Source organism: Abramis brama (assembly GCF_963993115.1).
Source record: "Abramis brama genome assembly, chromosome: 2".
NCBI classification, from domain to species: Eukaryota; Metazoa; Chordata; class Actinopteri; order Cypriniformes; family Leuciscidae; genus Abramis; species Abramis brama.
The window spans coordinates 35,018,880-35,040,494 of NC_139964.1; the positions used below are offsets into that span (position 1 = coordinate 35,018,880).

General features: G+C 33.9%; 1 protein-coding gene across 1 annotated transcript; it reads right to left on the minus strand.

The window, feature by feature from the left end:
* Positions 1-12,208: 12,208 nt before the first annotated feature.
* Positions 12,209-21,065, minus strand: LOC311077999 (uncharacterized protein; the record flags this gene model as incomplete). The annotated part of the gene is made up of 14 exons (XM_084106646.1): positions 12,209-12,294; positions 12,384-12,442; positions 12,567-12,668; positions 13,073-13,234; positions 13,360-13,557; positions 13,715-13,774; positions 14,586-14,630; positions 14,717-14,785; positions 20,170-20,241; positions 20,326-20,394; positions 20,481-20,600; positions 20,690-20,818; positions 20,895-20,909; positions 21,018-21,065. The coding sequence occupies 13 exons, from the start codon at positions 21,063-21,065 to the stop codon at positions 12,410-12,412; spliced, it is 1,122 nt and encodes a 373-aa protein (XP_083962772.1). The 3' UTR covers positions 12,209-12,294; positions 12,384-12,409.
* Positions 21,066-21,615: the final 550 nt, after the last annotated feature.

Consider the following 21,615-nt stretch of genomic DNA (forward strand, 5'->3'; position numbering starts at 1 on the left):
ATAATAAAGCAAGAGAATGTTACTCACTAGCACGGCACAGCAGAGTCCAAAGACACAAGCAACAAGTAGGAAAGATTTCATGGTTCTCAAGAAGAGTTGCTCAGATCTAATAGAGAAATATTCTTGATGTGTAAATCGCAGTGGATAAGAATGTCTCCTAAATGTCCAAATATAAATGTAAATGCCGTTGTTTCAAAGATTGCTTCTTACCTTTATGGCAGATGTATGAGAGATTTCTCTGTTTCAGGTGTGACATCAAAACAGCAGCGATAAATGCTATATATATATACATTATCAACATGCAACTGGCCAATCAGCAGAAGTAACATATAGTGACAAGTTTGAAAAAATGTATTTAGCAAGTTAGACTTTTCTCAACAGTTGTGAAATAGGGAAATGATTCACATGGTTGTCTCTTCTCTTATGGTATATTCATTTTAAACATACTTAAACTGAGTTTATGCAACACATAAACAAAACAAAAGATTAAGGCACACCTTAGGGCTGGATTATAAATTATTACATTTATTATGTCTGTGACATTCTAATTATCCATATGTCAATTGGAATTGGTATATTTCTACATGGGGGTCTGGAGTTGACATATCATGATCTTTTTGCAGTCATATCAGGTGAAACATGGGAAGAATATATTTAGAATGAATGTTATTAATATTTATATGGATCCATTTCTCGTCACATTCACCGCTTTATTCATCGTCTGTGTCTTCACTACACTTCCCAGAATCTTCTGTCATCATCACCTGCACCTGCTCCTCATCACCCTCATCATCATCATCACCGTCACCTGTTGTCTTTGTCATTATCTGTGTATTTTAGTTCCCCTCTCACTCCTTTTCATTGCTGGTTATTGTTTGTGTAGTTAGCACTCTGTTTGTGCACGCACACTGTTTCGTGTTTGTTTGGATTTTTGCCTATGAAAATAAATATTGAGTATTTAGTATCTCTACCTTCGTCTTCTTCATCCACCCGTTGACGTTACATCTCTAAACTCTACACACAAAACCACAAATCACGTTCACAACATGCATAACGTCACGCATCTCTTGCAAAGCAAATACTTCATTCAACTCTTCTAAAAACGATGTATTGTAAAAAGAATAAAGATGACTTGACTTTTTTGCATATTCAGTCATTTTTTTACAAAATAAACAAAAATACAAGGGTGAAAAACATTGAGTTGAAGTGAACATTGAAGTGATCGAATGAGGTATGTGTTTTGCAGACTTGGTCTGAAGAGGAATGTTTTCACTGAGTTGGCCACAAGTACCACTTTTAGTGTTGAAGCTAAAAATAAATTCTAATACACATTCATTTTACTATTCCTTCTTCTTTCTTCCTTTCACATTTGTGAAATGTACTAGTTATGTTTTTAAAAATGTCTTACAGTTTTTTTTCAAATTGCTCACACATTAAAGTGGAACTTGAGGCCCACTCAATGAAACCATTCTGTACCTAATCTTCAGACCAATTCTGCAAAACTGCAAGCACATTATACGCTTTACTCAGTTTGAAACTGAAAAACAAACTTTTTGCAAAACTCTAAACACAGTTCTCTACATTACACTCATCAATGAAAACTAACAGCTCTTTTATTTCATTTGGGAAACACTGCTTAAATGCCACACTCATTTACTGATGACCTACACCCAATGATCATGTGTGAAAACACTTATACATAAATTGATCAGTTAGAAATCAAAATTCAGTTTTGAGAAAGAAATTATTTTTACACCCTTGAATTTCTGTTTATAGTGTAAATATATATGTATATATATTTACATATATGTATGTATTTACTACATATACATACATACATACATACATACATACAGTACATACACACACACACACACACACACACACACACACTCTCACACACACACTTGAATTAACATCCAGAATACTGAATCACACACAGGCAGTAAAAGATATAAAAGCAAAGTAGTTTTAATGGTAACAAACTGCAGAAATGCACTGAGAACAACGCACACACAAAAATACAGAAGACATGGACATTTAGCTCACATGTAACTGTAAATATTTTAATGTTCGAGAGTGTAAAGAGAGGGTTGATTTGCTCCTTCTACTATTTTATTTCTTTGCTGTTTCTATAGGCTAATATAGGATAAAGAGCTCTTCTAATCATTATTTAGACAGACATATAGACTCAAAATTGTAACTGCTCACAACAAAGGAGGAGTCACAATTTAGGAGTCTTAACGTGCTGTGATAGGTGCAAGGGTTGCCACCGGGGTCGAGGCAGGGGTTGGGGCTGGAGCTGGGACATTTCTAGAGGACAGGGCCATCAGCAGTTGAAGAAACTGGTCAAAGGTCATTTGAGGCAGAAAGGCTCCAATCTGATAAGATAAATAATGACAGATAAAATCATACGAGCAAATAAAACAACATGCTGATATATAGTTGCTGTTCAACTTTATTAAATTTGAGTTACATTTTCTGACAAACCTCATCAGAATCCGAGCTGGATAATGAGCGAGCCACACGCTGGTGATCTTCAGCCTAATCACAGTGATAATAATCATTATTATCATTATTTACACATGCAACTATAACTGCAAAAGTATAGCTTTTGAAACATACCTGGAAAGCCAAGGTCAGACCAAGAAGGCATGCAAATAAGATTACTGTCTTCATGTTTCTGTCAAAGACTAATGCTCCAAAGCAACAGCAATAATATTTTTAGGAAGAATAATATGTTGCTCTGATGCCTGAGGATTTAAATACAGTAATAGAACACACCCCTCTGTTTTGATGATTCCTAACAAACACCTCACCCTCGCTGCTCTTGCTAAATGCACTAGACGGGTCAATCCTAAAACATTAGGTGGGCTTAAGGCAACAAATTAGTTTAGCAATCAGTAAAATCCCTCCTACACATGACACTCCTGATATTGCAATAGAGAAAGACTTGTAAGAGAGTCAATACTTACACCTCTTTGAAGCCAGAATTTTGTAATGGTTATGAAATAAAATGTTTCCTGTACTGTAAAAGGCCTACTGTTATATTTTGACCACCTTAAATGACATCAGTTTTGTATTAGTATTTTTTTTTCTTTTTGTTGAAACTAACAATTTCTCTAACAATTGATAAGTCCTCAAAACAAATGAGCCACAACAACAGTGACAATTGCTCAACCACTTGTCTTTAAAAAGAGAGAAGCAAGACCAATGTGACAGAGCTGGAAACGGGGACAAACGTTGAGAAGGTAACCTCTTTAGTGAGACATTGAGATCAGTTACTATTAGAGTCAGTCAAATTACTTTTAATTCAGAAAATTTTACATATTTATTATTTTACAGAAGCAATGTGGTTTCTAGTGGTATTATCATGTGTTGTGGTGGCAGCTCAGGTGAGTAGCAACATTCTGTGTTTTATTTTCATTGACATTTATCTTGGGTATTCACCTTATTTTTAATGTAAGAGTGGGCGTGGCCGTTTGTAAATTGAATGTGTCTGGATTGTAGTTATTTTTAACAGCTTGCAAAACAGCTCATTATGCTGCTTGATATACCATCTGGGTTAGCTGGTAATTTTCTCACTCATTTCTCACAGCTTGATTCTGAGGCTCTCAAAAGGGAGGTATCTAGCATGAAATCTACCACTTGCTTGTTTGATCCTATTCTCATAAGCTTATTTAAATATTGCTTCGATGTTTTGTGCCCTGCTATCCTCAGTATTATAAATGACTCATTGCAGACTGGGGCTGTTCAAGCAGCATTAAAGATTGCTGCTGCAACTCCTGTGCATGCCAAAAAAAGAGAGAAAAGGCTTCCCTGGATGATTTTAACAAATTTCGTCCCATCTCAAATCTTCCATTTTTTGCAAAAATACTTGAGCGCGTTGTTGCCTCTCATTTGTGTAACCATCTTACAATTAATAACCTCTTTGAACCCCTTCAGTCAGGTTTTCGTAAATTTCACAGTACTGAAACTGCTTTGGTTGAGGTATGACTTGTTGATGGCTTCTGGTGCAATTTCCATTCTCATCCTTCTTGATCTAAGAGCCGCTTTCAACACTGTGGATCATAGTCTTTTACTAACCCACCTTGAAAGAGTTTTTGCTGTGTCAGGGACAGCTTTAAACTGATTTAAATCCTATTTTATTGACGGTTCCCAGTTCATTTATATGGGTGATTACAGGCCTGAGATTAGCTCTGTACTTACTGGTGGTCCTCAGAGCTCAGTTTTAAGCCCTTTACTCTTCAATAATTATTTGACACCACTTGGGCATCTGTTGCAATCACTTGGCCTCCAATATCACTTCTATGCTGAGGATATTCAAGGTAAAAACCTTGATGCCTGTTTTCTTTCTAACTGCGTTTCTGTGTTTTAAAAACATGGATGAATATTAATTTCCTCTGCCTGAATAGATATGCTTATTGGTTCCCGCCATCAAATTTTTAAGGCTGGTTCACTGACTCTGTCTGTTGGTGGCGCTGTTTTGGAGACTCAAAGTAAAATGAGGAACCTTGGAGTTATTTTTGATGCCAGTCTTACAATTGATCATTTTGTACAGTACACATTTAAGCATCCTTTTTTTCACCTCAGTAATGTAGCAAGATTTTACCGTTTACTTTGTTAGCTATACTACACTGAGAAAAACAATAAGTAGAATTTACTCAATTTTTATAAGGCAAGTTTTTGCACAAATTTTTTTCAAGTAAATTTCACATTGATGGAAATTAAGTAAATCTACTTAACTAAGCCGAGTAAAATTCACAAAGTGAATAAGTACATATAACTTGGCCTGTTAAATTATATTGAGTAATTTTTACTTACAAATCTGATATAATTAATATAATTAAGTAAAACCACTTGATATTTTAAATACATTTTACTTGTTTTATGCAGTGCTGGTAATTATTTTAAATTAAATTAAATGTTACTCTTATAATGTGACAAAATAATACTGTGACAATGTGCAGTTAAGAGTAATTTATTAAGAAATAAGCATATACAGAAACCTATAATGACAATAATAACAATTCAGTGTGTTCGGTCTCTCTCTTTGTCCCTCTCAACCGGTTTACAGCAACGGAGGCACAAAGGGCTGAATGCATTTGAGAAATATCCTGAAATTAAGAAAAGAGAGAGAGAAAAAAACAATAATCAGTAAACAGCTAATACTTTTAAATTAAAAGTTAATTAATTTGCATTCACATTATTCATTTCATTTAAACCAAATCATTAAAAACATCCTGCATGACCTTACTCTCATAGTCAATTTACACACATTAATGCTAACATGTGACACACAGCAGATATCAAGGCTACGAATTAGGAATTTGGGAGTACGAATTATTGTCATTTACAACGTGGTTACGATTTAGTAAAAGCAGGGACCATTTAATAGATAGTATGCACGATTTAGCAAATGAATGAGGAAATGAATTATATTGTGCACGATGAGGGAACGAGAACCTTCTCACTTAGGCCTATTGTTAATTCGTGGCCAATATTTGTCATCTATAAAGAAAATTGCACACAAAATAAATATTAAACAAAAAGATCATGATTTAAGTGACATATTCATGGTTTTTAGGCGTAATTACTGATAAATCGTGTAAAACGTAAAGTTTAAAACTGAGAAAAAAATATGGCTAACGTCTACAAAGTTAACTCGTCATTAACCCTCTTGAGTCGGCAAAAGCGCCCGCGCGTAGCAGCAAATTAGACTTATACTCCGTCATTTTTGGTCATAAAGATTACAGACTTAAGAAATATGAAAAAATAAACTGTTAAATGTCTACTTTTTCCACTTTCAATCGAAATAAAACATTGTGCTTTTGTAAAATAAAGAAAATAAACAGGGTGCTTTCTGCCTCTGCCTCTCCCTTAACTTTTTTCTGGAGCACGTCTCTAAACTTAAGAACACTAAACTTTGCAAATGTATAGCATGAAGTGATGACAAGACAATCGTTGAATTAATCAAAAAATCATTATAAATCCGTAATATAATGCAGTTTTTTACTGTTGCTTACCTGTCGAGAGCCGTTGGAGTGGAGATTCGAAATCCCTCAATCATCGCGTGTTTTCTTCTTTCTGCGCATGCGCAGATTCCTTTCTTCAAGGACTAAATTTTACTTGATTTTTTTAAATTTGCTTCAAGTACTTAATTAATGCATGTAAATATGCCAGAGAGTCAGAAGTCAATTTCACTTGTCTGTTGGATGTCTAATATTTACAAGTAAAAAATTAGTATATAATTAGGATTTACTTAATATACTAAAGTTTTCATTTTTACAAAATTATTCTTAGCAAAAGATACATGATTTTTCCTGTTTTATTTACTTTGACATAAAATCATTTTTTACAGTGTAGTTATTTCCCTATAGCGGCTAATGAAACATAAGTCTTACAGAAAATAGCTTATTCCGAGTTGCAAAATGAGGTGGATATATTATTATGGTTTAGTAGTTATTGCATTGTTTTCAGCCCAATGAGAGAGACCGCTGGGATCAAGTTAACTCAGTGAATGGAGAGAGACGTTTCCCAGGGCCAGTAAATGGAGGAGGAAAAGTGCCTCAGCCAGTGGGCAGAACTCCAGTCAGACCAAGATGGGAGCAGAATTTTGGACGTCCAGCTTTTGTAAGTTTTTGTAGTAATTTAGATTCAAATTTGTGCATGACTCTAATAATCATTTAAGGTTTAACTTCAAAATGTCAACTGATGCTATATTATAGCCAGATCTGGTGGGCCCATTGTATCCAAATGAACCAGAGCAACAGGCACAAAATCCATCTAATGGATCTCCATTTGGACAAGATCCAGCATTCCCTGGTCAAAATGGAGGAGGCAGGGTGGGCAACATTTTCAATATTGTTTGCATGTTTTGCAGTCATTATGGCGTACAATAAACATTATTTTTATCTTCTGCTGTAGGGTTATGAGTCTGAGTTGACTAGACCAGGTTTGACCCAGGGAACACAGAGGAGCGGACAATGGCATAGATGGGGAGCAAACGGAAAACCACAGAGGAATGGAAGAGCTGGTAGACCATCTTACAAAGTAAGTTATTAGGCTGCAGATTTAGTCCTATTGCCATAAAAAATAATGATTTTATTTAGCAGAAAACTGTCTTTAAGATATGAAAACAATATGTCAGAGTTTAAATATTTGCCATATTCGCCCTCATCCTGGGGCAAATGGGATTGAATTAAATATTTGTAATAATGTGGAATAATAGAACTTTGAAAGTTAGAATGAAACAGCAAGTTTGCTGAAATATAAAAATGAATTGTTAATGTTGTAAAAACCCTTCAGCCAACTCAAGCTCCAGTAGGTGGAGGTAGAGAGAATCAAATGAATCCACTCATTGGAAGACCCCTGAGTCCCAACATGATGGTAGGCTCATCAAATTCATTCATGGATTAAACAGTTTTACGTTCAGTTATTAATGAATGTTGTAGCAACTCATAATGTAATAACTGCACATAATGTAGAAACTGCACATAATGTAATACTGTAAGTATTACATTATTATTGTAATAAAATGTCCATAATGTAATAATTTTCTCAAAACGTGATAACATCTTGAGCTCATAATGTAATAACAATTATTACATTATGAGAAATTTATTACATTATAAACTCCAAAAATATTGTCATAATTGTAATAGGCTTTTTAAACATAAAAACATTGGTTTTCCCTTACAGTATATTTTTAAAATCTAAGTCTTAAACTACATACTAAATGCACCAGATTTATATATTCATACAATCATTATTATTATTGCTATTATTATTATTGATGTTAATATGTTTATTATCATGGTACATTTACTTCTTATATATATATACATAAGCCAAAGACACTTAGGCTTTATAGTTAAAAGAGAATACTGTTAAATGACAAACAGTGTAATAACAGCCAATGTTGTAAAAAATAACTCACAGTATTAATATAGCAAAAGAAAAAAATCTTTACAAAAAATCAGTTCAAAACTTTAAAAAACAATGCTTATAAAATCACTAAATAAATAACACTGCAGTTAAAGCAGCCACATCTATGGTTTAAGAATATAGGCTACAAACGTTTCTTGGAGTCCTGAAGAAAAGCAAGAAAATGTTTTTTAGAACTGCATCTTCAGACAAACACTATAACAATCCAACCTTATGTTCAAAGTAAAAGAATGTTAAATGTTGAAATGCAACATTGAATAGTGTGATGTTTATTTCTTCCAGTAGATGTCCTTTATGGTAACCATCCAAAGAACACGTCTCATGTGATCCATGCCCACATCCAGCGAATACGCTGACCAAACTGCTTCTTTAGTTTTTGAGCAAGGCCACTTGTGCGTCCAGCTCCTTTGTACAGCTTCATCATGCTAATGTGACAGTTCTCATCCATCTCAAGTTGCAAAAGATCTACCAAAGCTTATTTGATATATATTCTTGGCAAAAAATGGCTATAAGCTCTCTGAAAATGGCAGAGACTCTTTTAAAAGTGTGAAGCATAGACATGTCCATGGACAGACAAATCTTAATTATCAGTGAAAGTATGTTCAGAGGCAAATATGGGCTAACAGGCAGAGAGTCAAGACTAAGATTAGCATTGAGGCAAGGATAATTGTTATAGTGTCAGATTACAACCAGGGTCCATATCTGAATCAGGAATATGGCCAGGATGAAAGCCATGGTCCATGTTTGAGTCAGGACAGCCCGTTCTCATCCTAGGGCGTCATATATTGACGCTTTTGACATTTCGTCGACATCGAACGCACATGGCACCCTTTAGCGTCAATATGAGACGCAGATAGAAATGGGCCAGAAGGCGCCTCCTAGTGGTCTAACCCTAACCCTACACTAGACCTAAACCTACCCATAACCGAACAAAGCTCTGTGCGTGTCATATTGACGCTAAAGGGTGCCATGTGCGTTCGATGTCGACGAAATGTGACGAATTACATGCGACGAATACTGGCCCATGAAGACTAACATAGTGGTCCCCATGACCTTCTGCAATGTGGCCCAGAATTAGCAATGGTAGACCTTCACTTGAGTGACCAGATGGAAATAATAAAGCAGTCGCTTCTACACCAAGTGTTGATACAACGAGAAACTGTACATTGAATGCTCTTTGAAGTGTTAAACAAGTTTTTATAACAATTTAAATAACTATATCTCAAAAATTGGAATCTTTTTTTTATTTAATTTTTAATTTTTTGCCTTCAAATATGCTTTAATCACGGCCGGAGGATCTCAGACAAATTTCTGAGAGAATCCCCTATTTGTTATTTATACACTCACACACTCAAAGTATGAGCTTTCGACCAAAGGGTTTGGACACATTTAAGATTCAAAAGCATATGAATGTTGTTCCTGCAAGAAAAATAAATGTTAGCTATGATTAATTAAAAAAATCCATCACAGTAGCCTAATAAGCCTAATTTTCCTTTAATATAATCTTATTTTACATAAACTTCTTATTTTACATAAACTATTATTATGTTTTGTGCTCAAATTTATTATATTGAAAGATAATTATTATATTGTAAACACTGTTTAACAATATGTGCTGGTATTAACTGTGATTACATTATAAGTTGCCACAGTGTGTATAATGTAATACATTGCTCATACAATAACCTATTACATTATGTGAAAAAATAGTATTGCATTGAAAATGTATTATTACATTATGAGCTCAAGATTGTATTATGTTTTGAGAATGTTTTATTACAATATGAGTTGCTACAAATGTGTATGGATTTATGAGTTCACTTTCATAAATGTTCTAGGACAACAGGCAGTTCATTCCAATCTTCAAGGTAAGAAGATGATAATTTACCCACAGACATGTAATGAAAATGCATTTGAAGTCTCTAATCACAGTTTAATCATTTTTTATCCTTGGATGAACATATATAGGCTGACAATGTCACTGTGCAGGTGAGTGAAACGCTTTGTGTTGCTGTTTTGTACTTTAAAATGTTGCAATGCTATAGCTAAATAACTTTCTGAATATATCAAAAAGCATAAATAAATAAATAATATGTTCTCCCCTTCAACAGAATGTTAGTGCTTTCCATCTAAAGGAGGTAATGCCACAAAATTGGGGAAATTGACATTTTCAATTAACCTTACGTTAAGTATGTCAAGATATGAAAACACAATAAAATAGATACAATCAGAATTCATTTTTGCTTTTGTTTCCAGGGAGAGAATGTCTTCCTCTTACCAAAAGTGAGTGATTGGAACTGTACATATAAAGATAACACACTGCCATTCATTTTCCATTAACAACATATTACAATATTTCATGCTTTGTTGAATTTGAGGTATTGAACAGATAATGAGAGATATAATTTTAAAGGGCTGAAAGTAATGAGAAAGTATAAGTTAAGATTAATGATATTCACATTGAATACATTCTTCTTTCCAGGGCAGAGGGCAGATGCAGACACCAAAAAAGGTAATAAAGATTAGATTTAACTTATAGTATATGTTTCATGTTAAAATAATGCATACCATTTCTGACTAAATTACAGGATGGAGTGAATAGACCTCAGGAACTGGGGGTAAAGTTTTTTTTTGTTTTTGTTTTTTTAGCCTATACAATTTTTTGTATTATCATTGTGAAATAAGTTCCATGTGATGTCTTTGTTGTTTAATAATTAATTTCATTATGTTCTTTTAGCTTGGTCAGGGTTTCTCCCTCTATGGCCCTCAGGTATAAGCACTATAATAAACATTCATTAAACTTTATAATATGAAAATATATCAAATAAATATAACATATATAAAAGGATTAAAAGTACATTTAAATGTATAAGTTCCCAAATCAAACTTTTTCTATCTAACAGCCTTATGTGAAGCTCATCTACAACCCAACTGCAACGGTCAGTCACAAACAATAAGTCTATTAATCACATTCCATATCTTGGACTAAATGTTGTTGTTGTGGTTGTTGTTTTAAATATAACAGTTTATTGCAAATTTGTTCCCCACAGCAAAGAATCTCATTTGAATATGGCATTACACAGCTTGTAAGTAATCAGGAACATTTACTAATATCACATCAGTTACATTATAAATACCTGCCAGAATAATTTTTCAGCTGATAGCATTCTCCTTCTCGTATCAATATATTTTTTCTTGATTTTTTGAATGTCCTGCTTGTCTTTGCAGCTCCCTGCATTCATGAAGGTCAGTATTTTGGTCCTCAAATTGAGAGTGATGGCTGGTTTTGAATTTTTTGAGTATACATTTACAACATTTATACAACATTGCTTTTGACTCTGATTCTCCAGGCGGAGTCTGAAAGTGATCATGGGACAAACTAGGAAAGAATCATGTACAATAATCACATTGGTAGGACAGATTGCTGTACCTAAAATAAAATTAATTTGATTAAAAACATCATTTTGGCTTTAAATAACTTCTTTTTCTTTTTCCACAGGTGGACATCCAGCTATTATATAATACAGCGTAGAATTGAAATGTATAGTATAGATTTTTATTATTATTATTATTTTATTGCTCATTAATGTCTCTTGGTGGTTGTTCACTCTTAGTTTGCTGGATTTTCCTCTTTAATCATGAGAATCTGTTCATTAAAACTTGTAGCATCAACACTGTAACGTGTGTGTGTTCTGTTTCCCTCTATTATCGTGGTGTTTTGGTTTCCCTGCCTGCCTGTGTTCCCTAGTTAATTTCCCTGGTCGTTAATTAGTTCCCTCACCTGTTCCGTTTGGCATTGATTACGCTCCTCATGTATTTAAGCCCTGTGTTTCCCTATAGTTCCTTTATCCGGTGTCGTCTTTATTTAACGTGGTTGTATTAATGGTTCCTCCTGTGATCTCCTGAGTTTTTCTGATTTAATAAAGTATGGGTAACACTTTATTTTACAGTGCTTTTTTTTTACACGTTACATAGTAATTACTATAAATTGTGCTTAATTACATGCAACTAACCTAAACCACAACCTAATCCTAACCCTACAACCCAGTACATGTAGTTAATTTTATAATTACACTAACAAGGACACCTTACAATCAAGTGTAACCAAAGACTGTTGTTGTTATCAACTTAAACAGTTATCAACGCTCTCTACATGTGCATCACTTATTTTATTCTTGATTGCTAATACATGTATGAACCGAGTTTTAACAGGAGTACAAAAGAGTATTTTGAACGGGAAAAAATCATTACAAAATAAACTGAGGATCATTTATTTATTTGGTAACATATGGATATTTCCAAATTGAACAAAAATGTCTCCTGTGAGGGATCTCCATGGTGGGATATCTGGAAAACCAAACAACAAATTAACATTCTGATTAATTAATTGGTATGATATCGAATTATAATATACTTTTTAGAAAACTTGTTAATACCTATTTAATAATGAAGTCTTCTGAGCCTATGGCTCAAACAGTGGGAAGCCAGGATGCCCCTGTCAGAGACAGGATTGGTTAATAAACAAACTAATGTGTCTACAAATTCTACAGCAATTATTCTGCCCAGCCATGTTTCTAATAACAGCACATGTAAACCAAAGAAGTTTACTGTTGCATTACCTCTGCAGTTCCAGGACCGGGCCGATCACCACGGTAATCAGGAGCAGACGTTACCTTCGGGTCTACTGCCTTCACCCTGTTCTGAAACATGTGAAAATTTGTCTGAGAAGAAATCATAAAAATACAAGCCCTTGAGATTACATTAGAGTAATGATAGAGTAATGTTCTGTGATTTCTTTGTAGAGCAAATATACTTTTCTTTTAACTTTCTTTATTAACTTTCTTTATTTATTCTTCTTTTCTGTTTGATAACCCTTTATTTTACAGTGTCCTTGTTATGTACTTAACAAGGTAATAACAGTAAATTATGCATAATTACATGCAACTAACCCTCAACCAAATCCTAATCCTACCCTAACCCTATAGTAAGTACATGTAGTTGCTTAATATTACTCAGTACTTAAATATATAAATACACTGTAACAATGACACCTTAAAATGAAGTGTAAGCTTCTGTTTAAATGATCAGTTAACAAGGAGGAGAAATTGTTAAGTCTTTACAATACCTGTATTGGTTGAATTGGTTGCATCGGTTGCATTGGTTGAATTGGTTGCACTGGTTGCATCGTAGCCTGGCCTTGAATATTTGGGCCAGCGCTCTGGTTGGGTATCAACCTTACAGGAGTGTTTCTCATAGGATATAGATTCGTCAGGAAAAATGGAAAGCCCTAGAAACAAAATTTGACTTACTCTCCAAAAAATCTGTGATAATAAGTTAAATCAACAAGTTAAATCAGCATCTATGTTCAGTAAAAGTTAGTGTGTGTGATGTTCCTCTGAAGTCCGTCAGTACCGGAGGAGGGTTCTGTGCTGGTATGCCGTTATTGGGGCCAAAGCCAGGTATAGGCTGCTCCTGCTGCAACGGAGGCATCTGTACTGGGTTCAGCTGGTTTATTTGAGGGGGAAAGAAGGGTCCCTGCAACCCAGGGTTAAAGTTCAGCACCTGTGGGGGCTGCTGCTGGATCAGGTAGGGGGAGAAAAATGGAGTACCCTAAAGAGAAAGAAAGCGAAGAGCTAGAGGATTCTGTTAAGATTCAAATGAGCTCCTTGTAATACGAGCACCATATTTTAGAATAAACTTACAGGTGTTTCCCAAAAAACAAATCTACTAGTTAAAAATACTTTGCTTAGACTGAAAGCTGAATTACCTGTGCTTGACCCAGACCCAAACCCAAACTTGCCAGAGTGAGTCCATTGAGACGCAAAACCTACAAGGAAGCAATGATTAACAATTGTGCATAACAGAAAACAAAAAGAAAACTTTATTTTTAGGTGACTTACTTACACGTTACATATACTTACTATAGTAATAATAACAGTTAATTATGCATAATTACAAGCAAATAACCCTACATCAAACCCTACTCTAACCTTAACCTTATAGTAAGTATATGCAGCCTAGTTAAATAATGTTATGCAGTACTTATATGTGCAACACTGTAACAGTGTCACCTTAAAATAAAGTGTAACCAACAAATATACACACTCTTGTTCAAAAGTTTGGGATCAGCCAGCTTTTTATTTTATTTTATTTGTTTTTTTACAGAAATGTCTTTTATTCAGCAAGTATTCATTAAATGAAGTTGACAGTAAAGACTTTTATGATTTTACAAAAGATTTCTATTTCAAATAAGTGCTGTTTTTTTTAAGTTGAATACTGAAAAAATGTATCACAGTTTCCAAAAAATATTAAGCAGCCATAACTGTTTTCAACATTGATAATAAATAAATAAATGTTTTTGAGCACCAAATCAGCATATTAGAATGATTTCCGAAGGATCGAAACTTAGCTTTGCCATCACAGGAATACATTACATTTTAAAATATATTAAAAATAGAAAACAGATATTTTACATTGCAACAATATTTTACAATTTTACTGTTTTTAATGTGTTTTGATCAAATAAATGCAGTCTTGGTGAGCAGAAGAGATTCTTAACTTTTTAAAGGTAGTGTAATTTAATATGTAAACTGTTTAAATATATAATTTATGACAAAAAATATATATAAGATACATACCTCATTACTGTTACTTGCGATTATTCCAATTTGTGGCTGGTAGATCTGTGAAATACAAACCGTTTTGTTACTTTAGGTTCAAACTGAAAACATTAATTTGCTTATTTTATTATTTATAAATGTACACTTACAGGGGCACAAGTGCAAATGCTGAGAAGACCAGCCATGGAAAAGATGGCCTGAAACTTCATCTTGGTAAGCTGTGGATGAAAAGTCAACGACAATGAACAGATACAGACGGAAACAGAGATGGAAATAATATTTCACATATTTCTAATAATACAGTCAATAAAAACACAATATTAGAGAAAATAAAAGTACATTCATGGCAGAGCAGAAGTGCAAACTAGTATCGTCTTTTCCCCGTTTGCTTTTAAAGTGGTTCTTGCCCTCTTATAATATCAGGTTGCTGCATTTGTGACACATGCAGTGTGTCATGTTTCTCAATTTGTCCATAACACGTCATATATGCATATATCATTATGGTCAAGCACTAATATGGTCAAACGCAAACTGCTAATTGTTTTCATCAATTTATTGTCTGGGTGTAAATATGTCTGTTAGTACAGTAAGTGTGTTTTCATGAAATAAGAAATCTATCATTATGATGTTATAGTAAGTCATTAAAAAACGTTTAATGCTTAACAGATCGTACAGATGCCTGAGATCAGGACTGAGTGCTGTCAGATTCACAGACTAATAAGCAGGCAGAATGAAGAGCTGTTTGCTCTGTGAGGTAAGGAGACAAATTATTGTCTGACTGAGAAAAAAAAACAAAAAACAAGACGAACAGATTGAATCATTCTCTTCAAAACAATAATTATAGCAATTAGTGTGGTCATCTCCACTTCATAATTACATGTTTTAGGGGCTGAGTATTCCAGACAGAAGAAATAGTTTTTATGTACACAACTGCACTCAAAAAAATAAGCTGTTGAACGAACTTAATTAAATTAAGGAAAACTTTTCCACGAAAATGAATTACATTTTTCCAACAAAATCTAATTTGTTTGAAATGATTTGTTGTAATCTTGTTGTATGAACTTAAATTAATTTAGTCATTCCTGCTAGATAAAGTTTTGTCAGGTTGACTACATTTAATTTTTGCTCTGCCCAAAATCGCCAACATTATAATTTTAGCTAATTTGACTCTAGTTATTTTCAATGATAGGAGCTACTAGTGTTCAGTTTAATTATAACCACTTTTTACAGAGTAATATTGAATATTACTTATGCAGGTCTGCAAATGAGGTTTAATACATGTTTATAGTATACTGAGTGCCCACAGCCCTAAACTAAACACAGTCGCCACTCTTCTGCATAATGGTAACCACAAAATTAAAAAACATTACAGAAAGTCTTCTAAGTTTCTAACATTACTGAATATTAAACACTATCATTAACTAGCAACATCTTTCCATTTACAGAAAAACACGTAAAATAACACTTTAATCCCTAAATTTACCCTCCTAATGCAGTCCCTTGCAAAGCATGCTGGGAACTACAGATCCACTGCCCAGTTAGTTGTCAACAAAAATTATTCATGTAGTTTTCACACAAATTAATTAAGTAAATTTCAGTTTTAAATATATTAGGTTGATTGAACACAATTAAATTAAGTTGTGACAAAATATTAAACAATTGTGTTACTTTTGCTTATTTTAATTAATTAAATTTAACAAGAGGCAAAAGTTCATTTTTTGAGTGTGTAGTGACCTTTCTCCTTTCTAAAATGCGCAGCAACCTTAAGTGTCCAGTAGATGGCATTATAAAACAATCAACAAATATCTCAAAACACTATTTATTTATTTATTTAGTAGGCTCTATTTTAGACATTCTATTTTAGAATTTAGTCACCAGATGTCTAGTCACTATTTTTAAGTATGTGACTCTATTTCACAGTCTTTTTTACACATACTGTCTGTAAGATTTTTCTGCAATCAAGCACCATTTGCCTATTTAAATGAGTAATGAAATAAGAAAGCTGAGGTAGGACATCTGTGAATGTACACTATTGTTTAAGAGTTTGGGGTCAATTATGTTTTTGAAAGTCTCATGCTCGCCAAGGCTGTATATTTGATCAACAAATACAGTAAAACAGCAACATTCATATTACAATTCTAAATAACTATTTTCTAGAAGGTAAATCATTTTTGTGATAGCAATGATGAATGGTCAGTGGCCATTACTCTAGTCTTCGGTGTCACATGATCATTCAGAAATCATTCTAATATGCAGAAATGGATTAATACATACATACATACATACTTACATATATAAATTCAGTGTTGAGGAAAGTTACTTTTAAAATTGCGCTACAGTATTGCAATATAATAGATATACTCACTAAAAAATAACTTATTGCGTTACTTAGTAACTTTTTATGGAAAGTAATGCGTCACGTTACTTTTGCGTTACTTTTTGTTTGTTTTTTATAACAGTGAAATGAAAAAGCTTTGGGGATGAAGAAAATGCAAATTCACGCCTGGACAGTAGAGGGCGCAGCTCACACAAACAATTTTTTTTATTTTCTTTTACAAAACACAAAATGTGATGTTTATCTAAAGTCATTTTGCTTATTGGTATTGTTGAATTCGATCATCGAAGGTCAGCAGCAAAGATATTGATTAATAAAGAGAGATGAAATATATATTAGGTTTGTGTAATATTCTTAGTTTGCATTTCACTGTTTTTATTCATTTTGAGGAATACTGCATCTGTTTTGTGCAAGATGAGTAAATACCTGTTCACACTTATTCTAAAACTACAATAACCATCATGTTTACACACAGTCACCGTGATTTTGCCAAGACATGTTCCTGGATCAACATATTTTGTTGATCCTGGAATAACATTCCTGTCCCAAAATTCTGTCCTTACCCTATCCCTATCCCTAAACCTAACCCTACCCATAACTTTTCCCTAAAATCAGAGGGAAATTATAGGTGAAGAACACTGATGTTGAAGCACCTCACCCTGGTTCTAAGTCTAAACTTGACATAAACTGTAAACTTGTCCCTCAAATCTGATTGGCTGATTGGAAAGTTGCTCCAGGGTCAACAAAAACGTTGATCCAGGAACATGTGGCACTTCACCCAGCAGACACAACGCCTCTGCACCCTACTCACGATTTCTCCCAACATGGGGACAGGAGAGCTGTCAGTCAATAAATGGGAAAACAAAGTAACTTGCGTTACACTTTCAGAAAAAAAGGTACAAAAAGCTGTCACTGTGCGGTACCCTTTCAAAGGTACACCTCTGTACCTAAAGTGTGCATATAAGTACCTCAAAGGTACATATCTGTACCAAAAGACCAAAATATTAGTACCTTTTAAAGGTTACCGTCCCAGTGACAGCTTTTGTACCTTTTTATTTTCTCAGTGTGCTTATTTACAACCAACACTGCATAAGTTCTTATTATTAATGCTGAAAACAGTTGTGCCACTTAATTTGTGGAAACCATGGATGTTTTTTTTTTTTTATCAATTTCATGCATCCATGCCAAATCAAAGCATAACCATTCAAAACAAAATCTCACTGACCCCTTTGTGTATTGTTTACGACGATTCATGTTTTTTTATCTTTAATCTCTCTGTTTGTACATGTGTAGTGTTATCAGTTGTGTGGAATATATATGTGATTGTGTACTGTAAGTTGTTGATTGTTGCATAAATAAAAACGCAAAAAAAAAAAAAAAAATCTTACTGACCCCAAAATGTATTATCAAATCTAAGCAGTTTACTGTCTTTATTATGTCTGTATAACATTTGAAGAGTTGCGTCTTTTTCAGTCCTGATGCTATTTTGTGGTAATACAATCTTTTCTGAAACAACCACAGTTTCGGCATGCTTTTAGTCTGAACCATAATAGTTGTTATGGTTTTCTTTAGTCTAGTCAGTGCCCACATCAGAAATGAGTTTCGTCAGAGACTGACAAAAGAATACACATCCTTAATGGAGAGCTGTTTGCATTGTGAGGGACTGAGACAATTTAGCGACTGAGAATGCAAAAACAAAGACAATTGGATTTAATCTTTTTCTTTTTTTTTTAAACAGTGATGATGGTGATCATAATCATTATGATAGTATTAACCTTATGATGTTATTTTTTCCCTTTAAAAAATGTTCACAATGACTTCAGGAAAACAGTAGATGGCAATATAACACAATAGAGTGTAAAATCGAAAGAGAAAATATTCACAGTTGCAACAAACTAGTGACTTTTATTTAGTATTCGGTATAAACATTTATTACACATGCTGATAATTTGTCAGTAAAAAGCAAAGGGTTAGACAATTAGAAAGTGCATAAGGAATACATTTTACTTATCAGCAATGATTATGTAATATTGTGAATAGAAAATGACATTTAATGTAGAAAAGTATCTGTGAAAAGAAACAAACAGATTCTCAGCAAAGGTAATTAATAATGTGCATTCAAATATATGTCTAACAAAGCATGTAAAACACACCTCAGCGATTCAAACACGTCTTTCACTCAAATTTCCAGAAACAGTTGGGCTGACCTGAGCTGGGATCTGTATGCAGACGACAAAGTCAGAATTATATTAGAATGTACCACCCATTAGATTTCAGATATTTCTACATACCTGGGTGATTGAGACAGGTGGTCTTGTGGTCCTTCTGAGGAAGGAGCGCTGAGAAAAATTATATAAAATAATTTAACAGAACGGTGGATGACAGGAATTCTGCCTTTTGAATGCTGCATAAACACTGCTAAACAATTAAGTTACAGGTACACGTTGTACTTAAAGAACAGAAATGATTTGACTTGAAAAAAAGAGAAAAAATCTAAATAATGGCCATCAACATGCTTCATCAAGTACATTAAGACAATTGTTTTGTATTACAAGTTTTCTGAAATATTGTTCAAATATGCAAATGAGCCATTGTCTAAATAAATATGCACTAATTTGCATAAATGCACAGCACAGAAATCTGAATATTGAAAAAAGCCAGATTCAAAATTCATGTTTCATTTTGCAATATTAAAGATAAAGATTTGTATATTTTGGATATCGCTTTTTATCACTCCATAAATCAGAAACTACTGTCAACAAATACAAATCATTTAAAATTTAATTTAAAATGTTGAATATATATCAGATAAATTACATATTAACTATAAAATACCTACAGAATATATTATAGGAATAAAACTGTAAAGTTTGGTGTAAGTGCTCCTGAAGAGGAGATTTCTAGCTTAACGTGCATGAGAAAGAAAAAAAAAACTCATTTTGAGAAAACAGCCTTTAAAGATATGTACTGTAATTGAAATCAGCAGATACAAACAGATAAAGTGTAATAAAACAAACAATTAAATATGCATTTTGGTTGTTTTCTTTCCACAACTCTAAGAGAAATAATTAAAATCACAAAATTGACCACCAGTGCCTGAAAAACAAGGGTTTTGAGAAAGAAGATTTTTTTTCTCCTGTATGTTTTATTAATAAAAATAAATTTAAAAAATACAATAATTCCTTCTCAGGATTGAAATCTGTGGAAATACTTGATGATGGACGGAGGGTTGATGCTATGACGGAGAAATTGCATGATAAAACTTACCTTAAATCTAGTCAGTGAACCTGGTGGTATTAGGCCTGCAGCTTGATTGTTTCCAATAGGGCCTTGTCCAGCCTAAAGTTCCAGAAACATAATTTGTAGTCCATGCTTTGAATTTTTAGCATTAGCATAGTACTAGCAACTAGAAGATTTGTTTACCGCAACTTGCTGCTGAGGAGGGAATAACCCTGGTTGATTCTGGGGCCCACCAATGTAATACGGCAGCCCCTGTTTATCAGAACATGGTTCAGATTAGATTGGAAATAGATGTATATTGTTACACATAAACGTTGTGAATGAACATGAATGAATACCCCGTTAGAGGGAGCGAAAGGATAAGCCAACTGAGGTCCCATATTGGGTGGAGCGTAGGGAACTGCGGCCACAGGTGGCTGCTGAAGCACATATGGAGAAAGAGCGGCTCCAGGGAGAAACTGTCAGACACGAAAGAGTTTAATCACCTGCGTAGAACATTATCCCAGTGGGATATAACGCACTTCAGTGGTAAATCATCAGTTCCTACTTGAGTAAACGGAGGCTGTCCTATAACAGCAGCACCACCAGAAAACACGGGTGGATTCAGACCACCCACCAGTTGAGGGTTAACTCCAGTAACCAGACCACCATTCAGACCGTTGATCAGACGCAGCTTCTAAAAATAAGTGCAGCTTAAAGCGTCAATATTAACAAACTTAACACAATAATCCTGATGATATGAATGATCTTACCTTGGCTGAGGTGATCTAAAAGAAAAGAAAGTATCGGAGTGATTAAAGCATGTATTGATCAGTCATGAATGACCAAAAGAATATAACATGATAAAATAGATTGGAGTGAATCAATGTACTCACATCAGCCATTATGGCCAGTACCATAAAGATGACAGCAAAGTTCTTCATCTTACAATCTGAAAAATATCATCAAACAGCAAACTTTAAAATGACAGTCTGAATTTGATATTCAAATCATCTTTTAATAGCAAACATGTTGCTGGCACCCACCTGTATGTCACTCCAGTAGTGATTTGCTCTGTCATGTACAGTACAGAAGATCTCCAGTCTTTTATTGAGCTGGATGGTCTAGTTCAACCAATTAGAGTTCAACACTAATCCAGCTGTGTTTATCAGTGGGGTATTGGGAAGCATTAGTTATGGTTTTGTTATTCATATATTTTTAAGTTCACCACCAGGATTCTGGAAGAATTTGTGGTCATTTGAGTTTTTAAGGATTTTGGGTTCTCTTTAGTGACTAAACATACACAGATGTACATAAGTGCATACGTCACATGACATCACATTCACTGTAACCTGCACAGACAGATGAAAACAAAAATGTGGTCTTTCTCTTGACCTATATGAAAACACCGTTTGTGTTATAATCTCATTGCTCCTGGTCTGAATGTCTTAGGTCTTAGATTATTCGCATTGTCATGTAGTCAACAAATGCCAG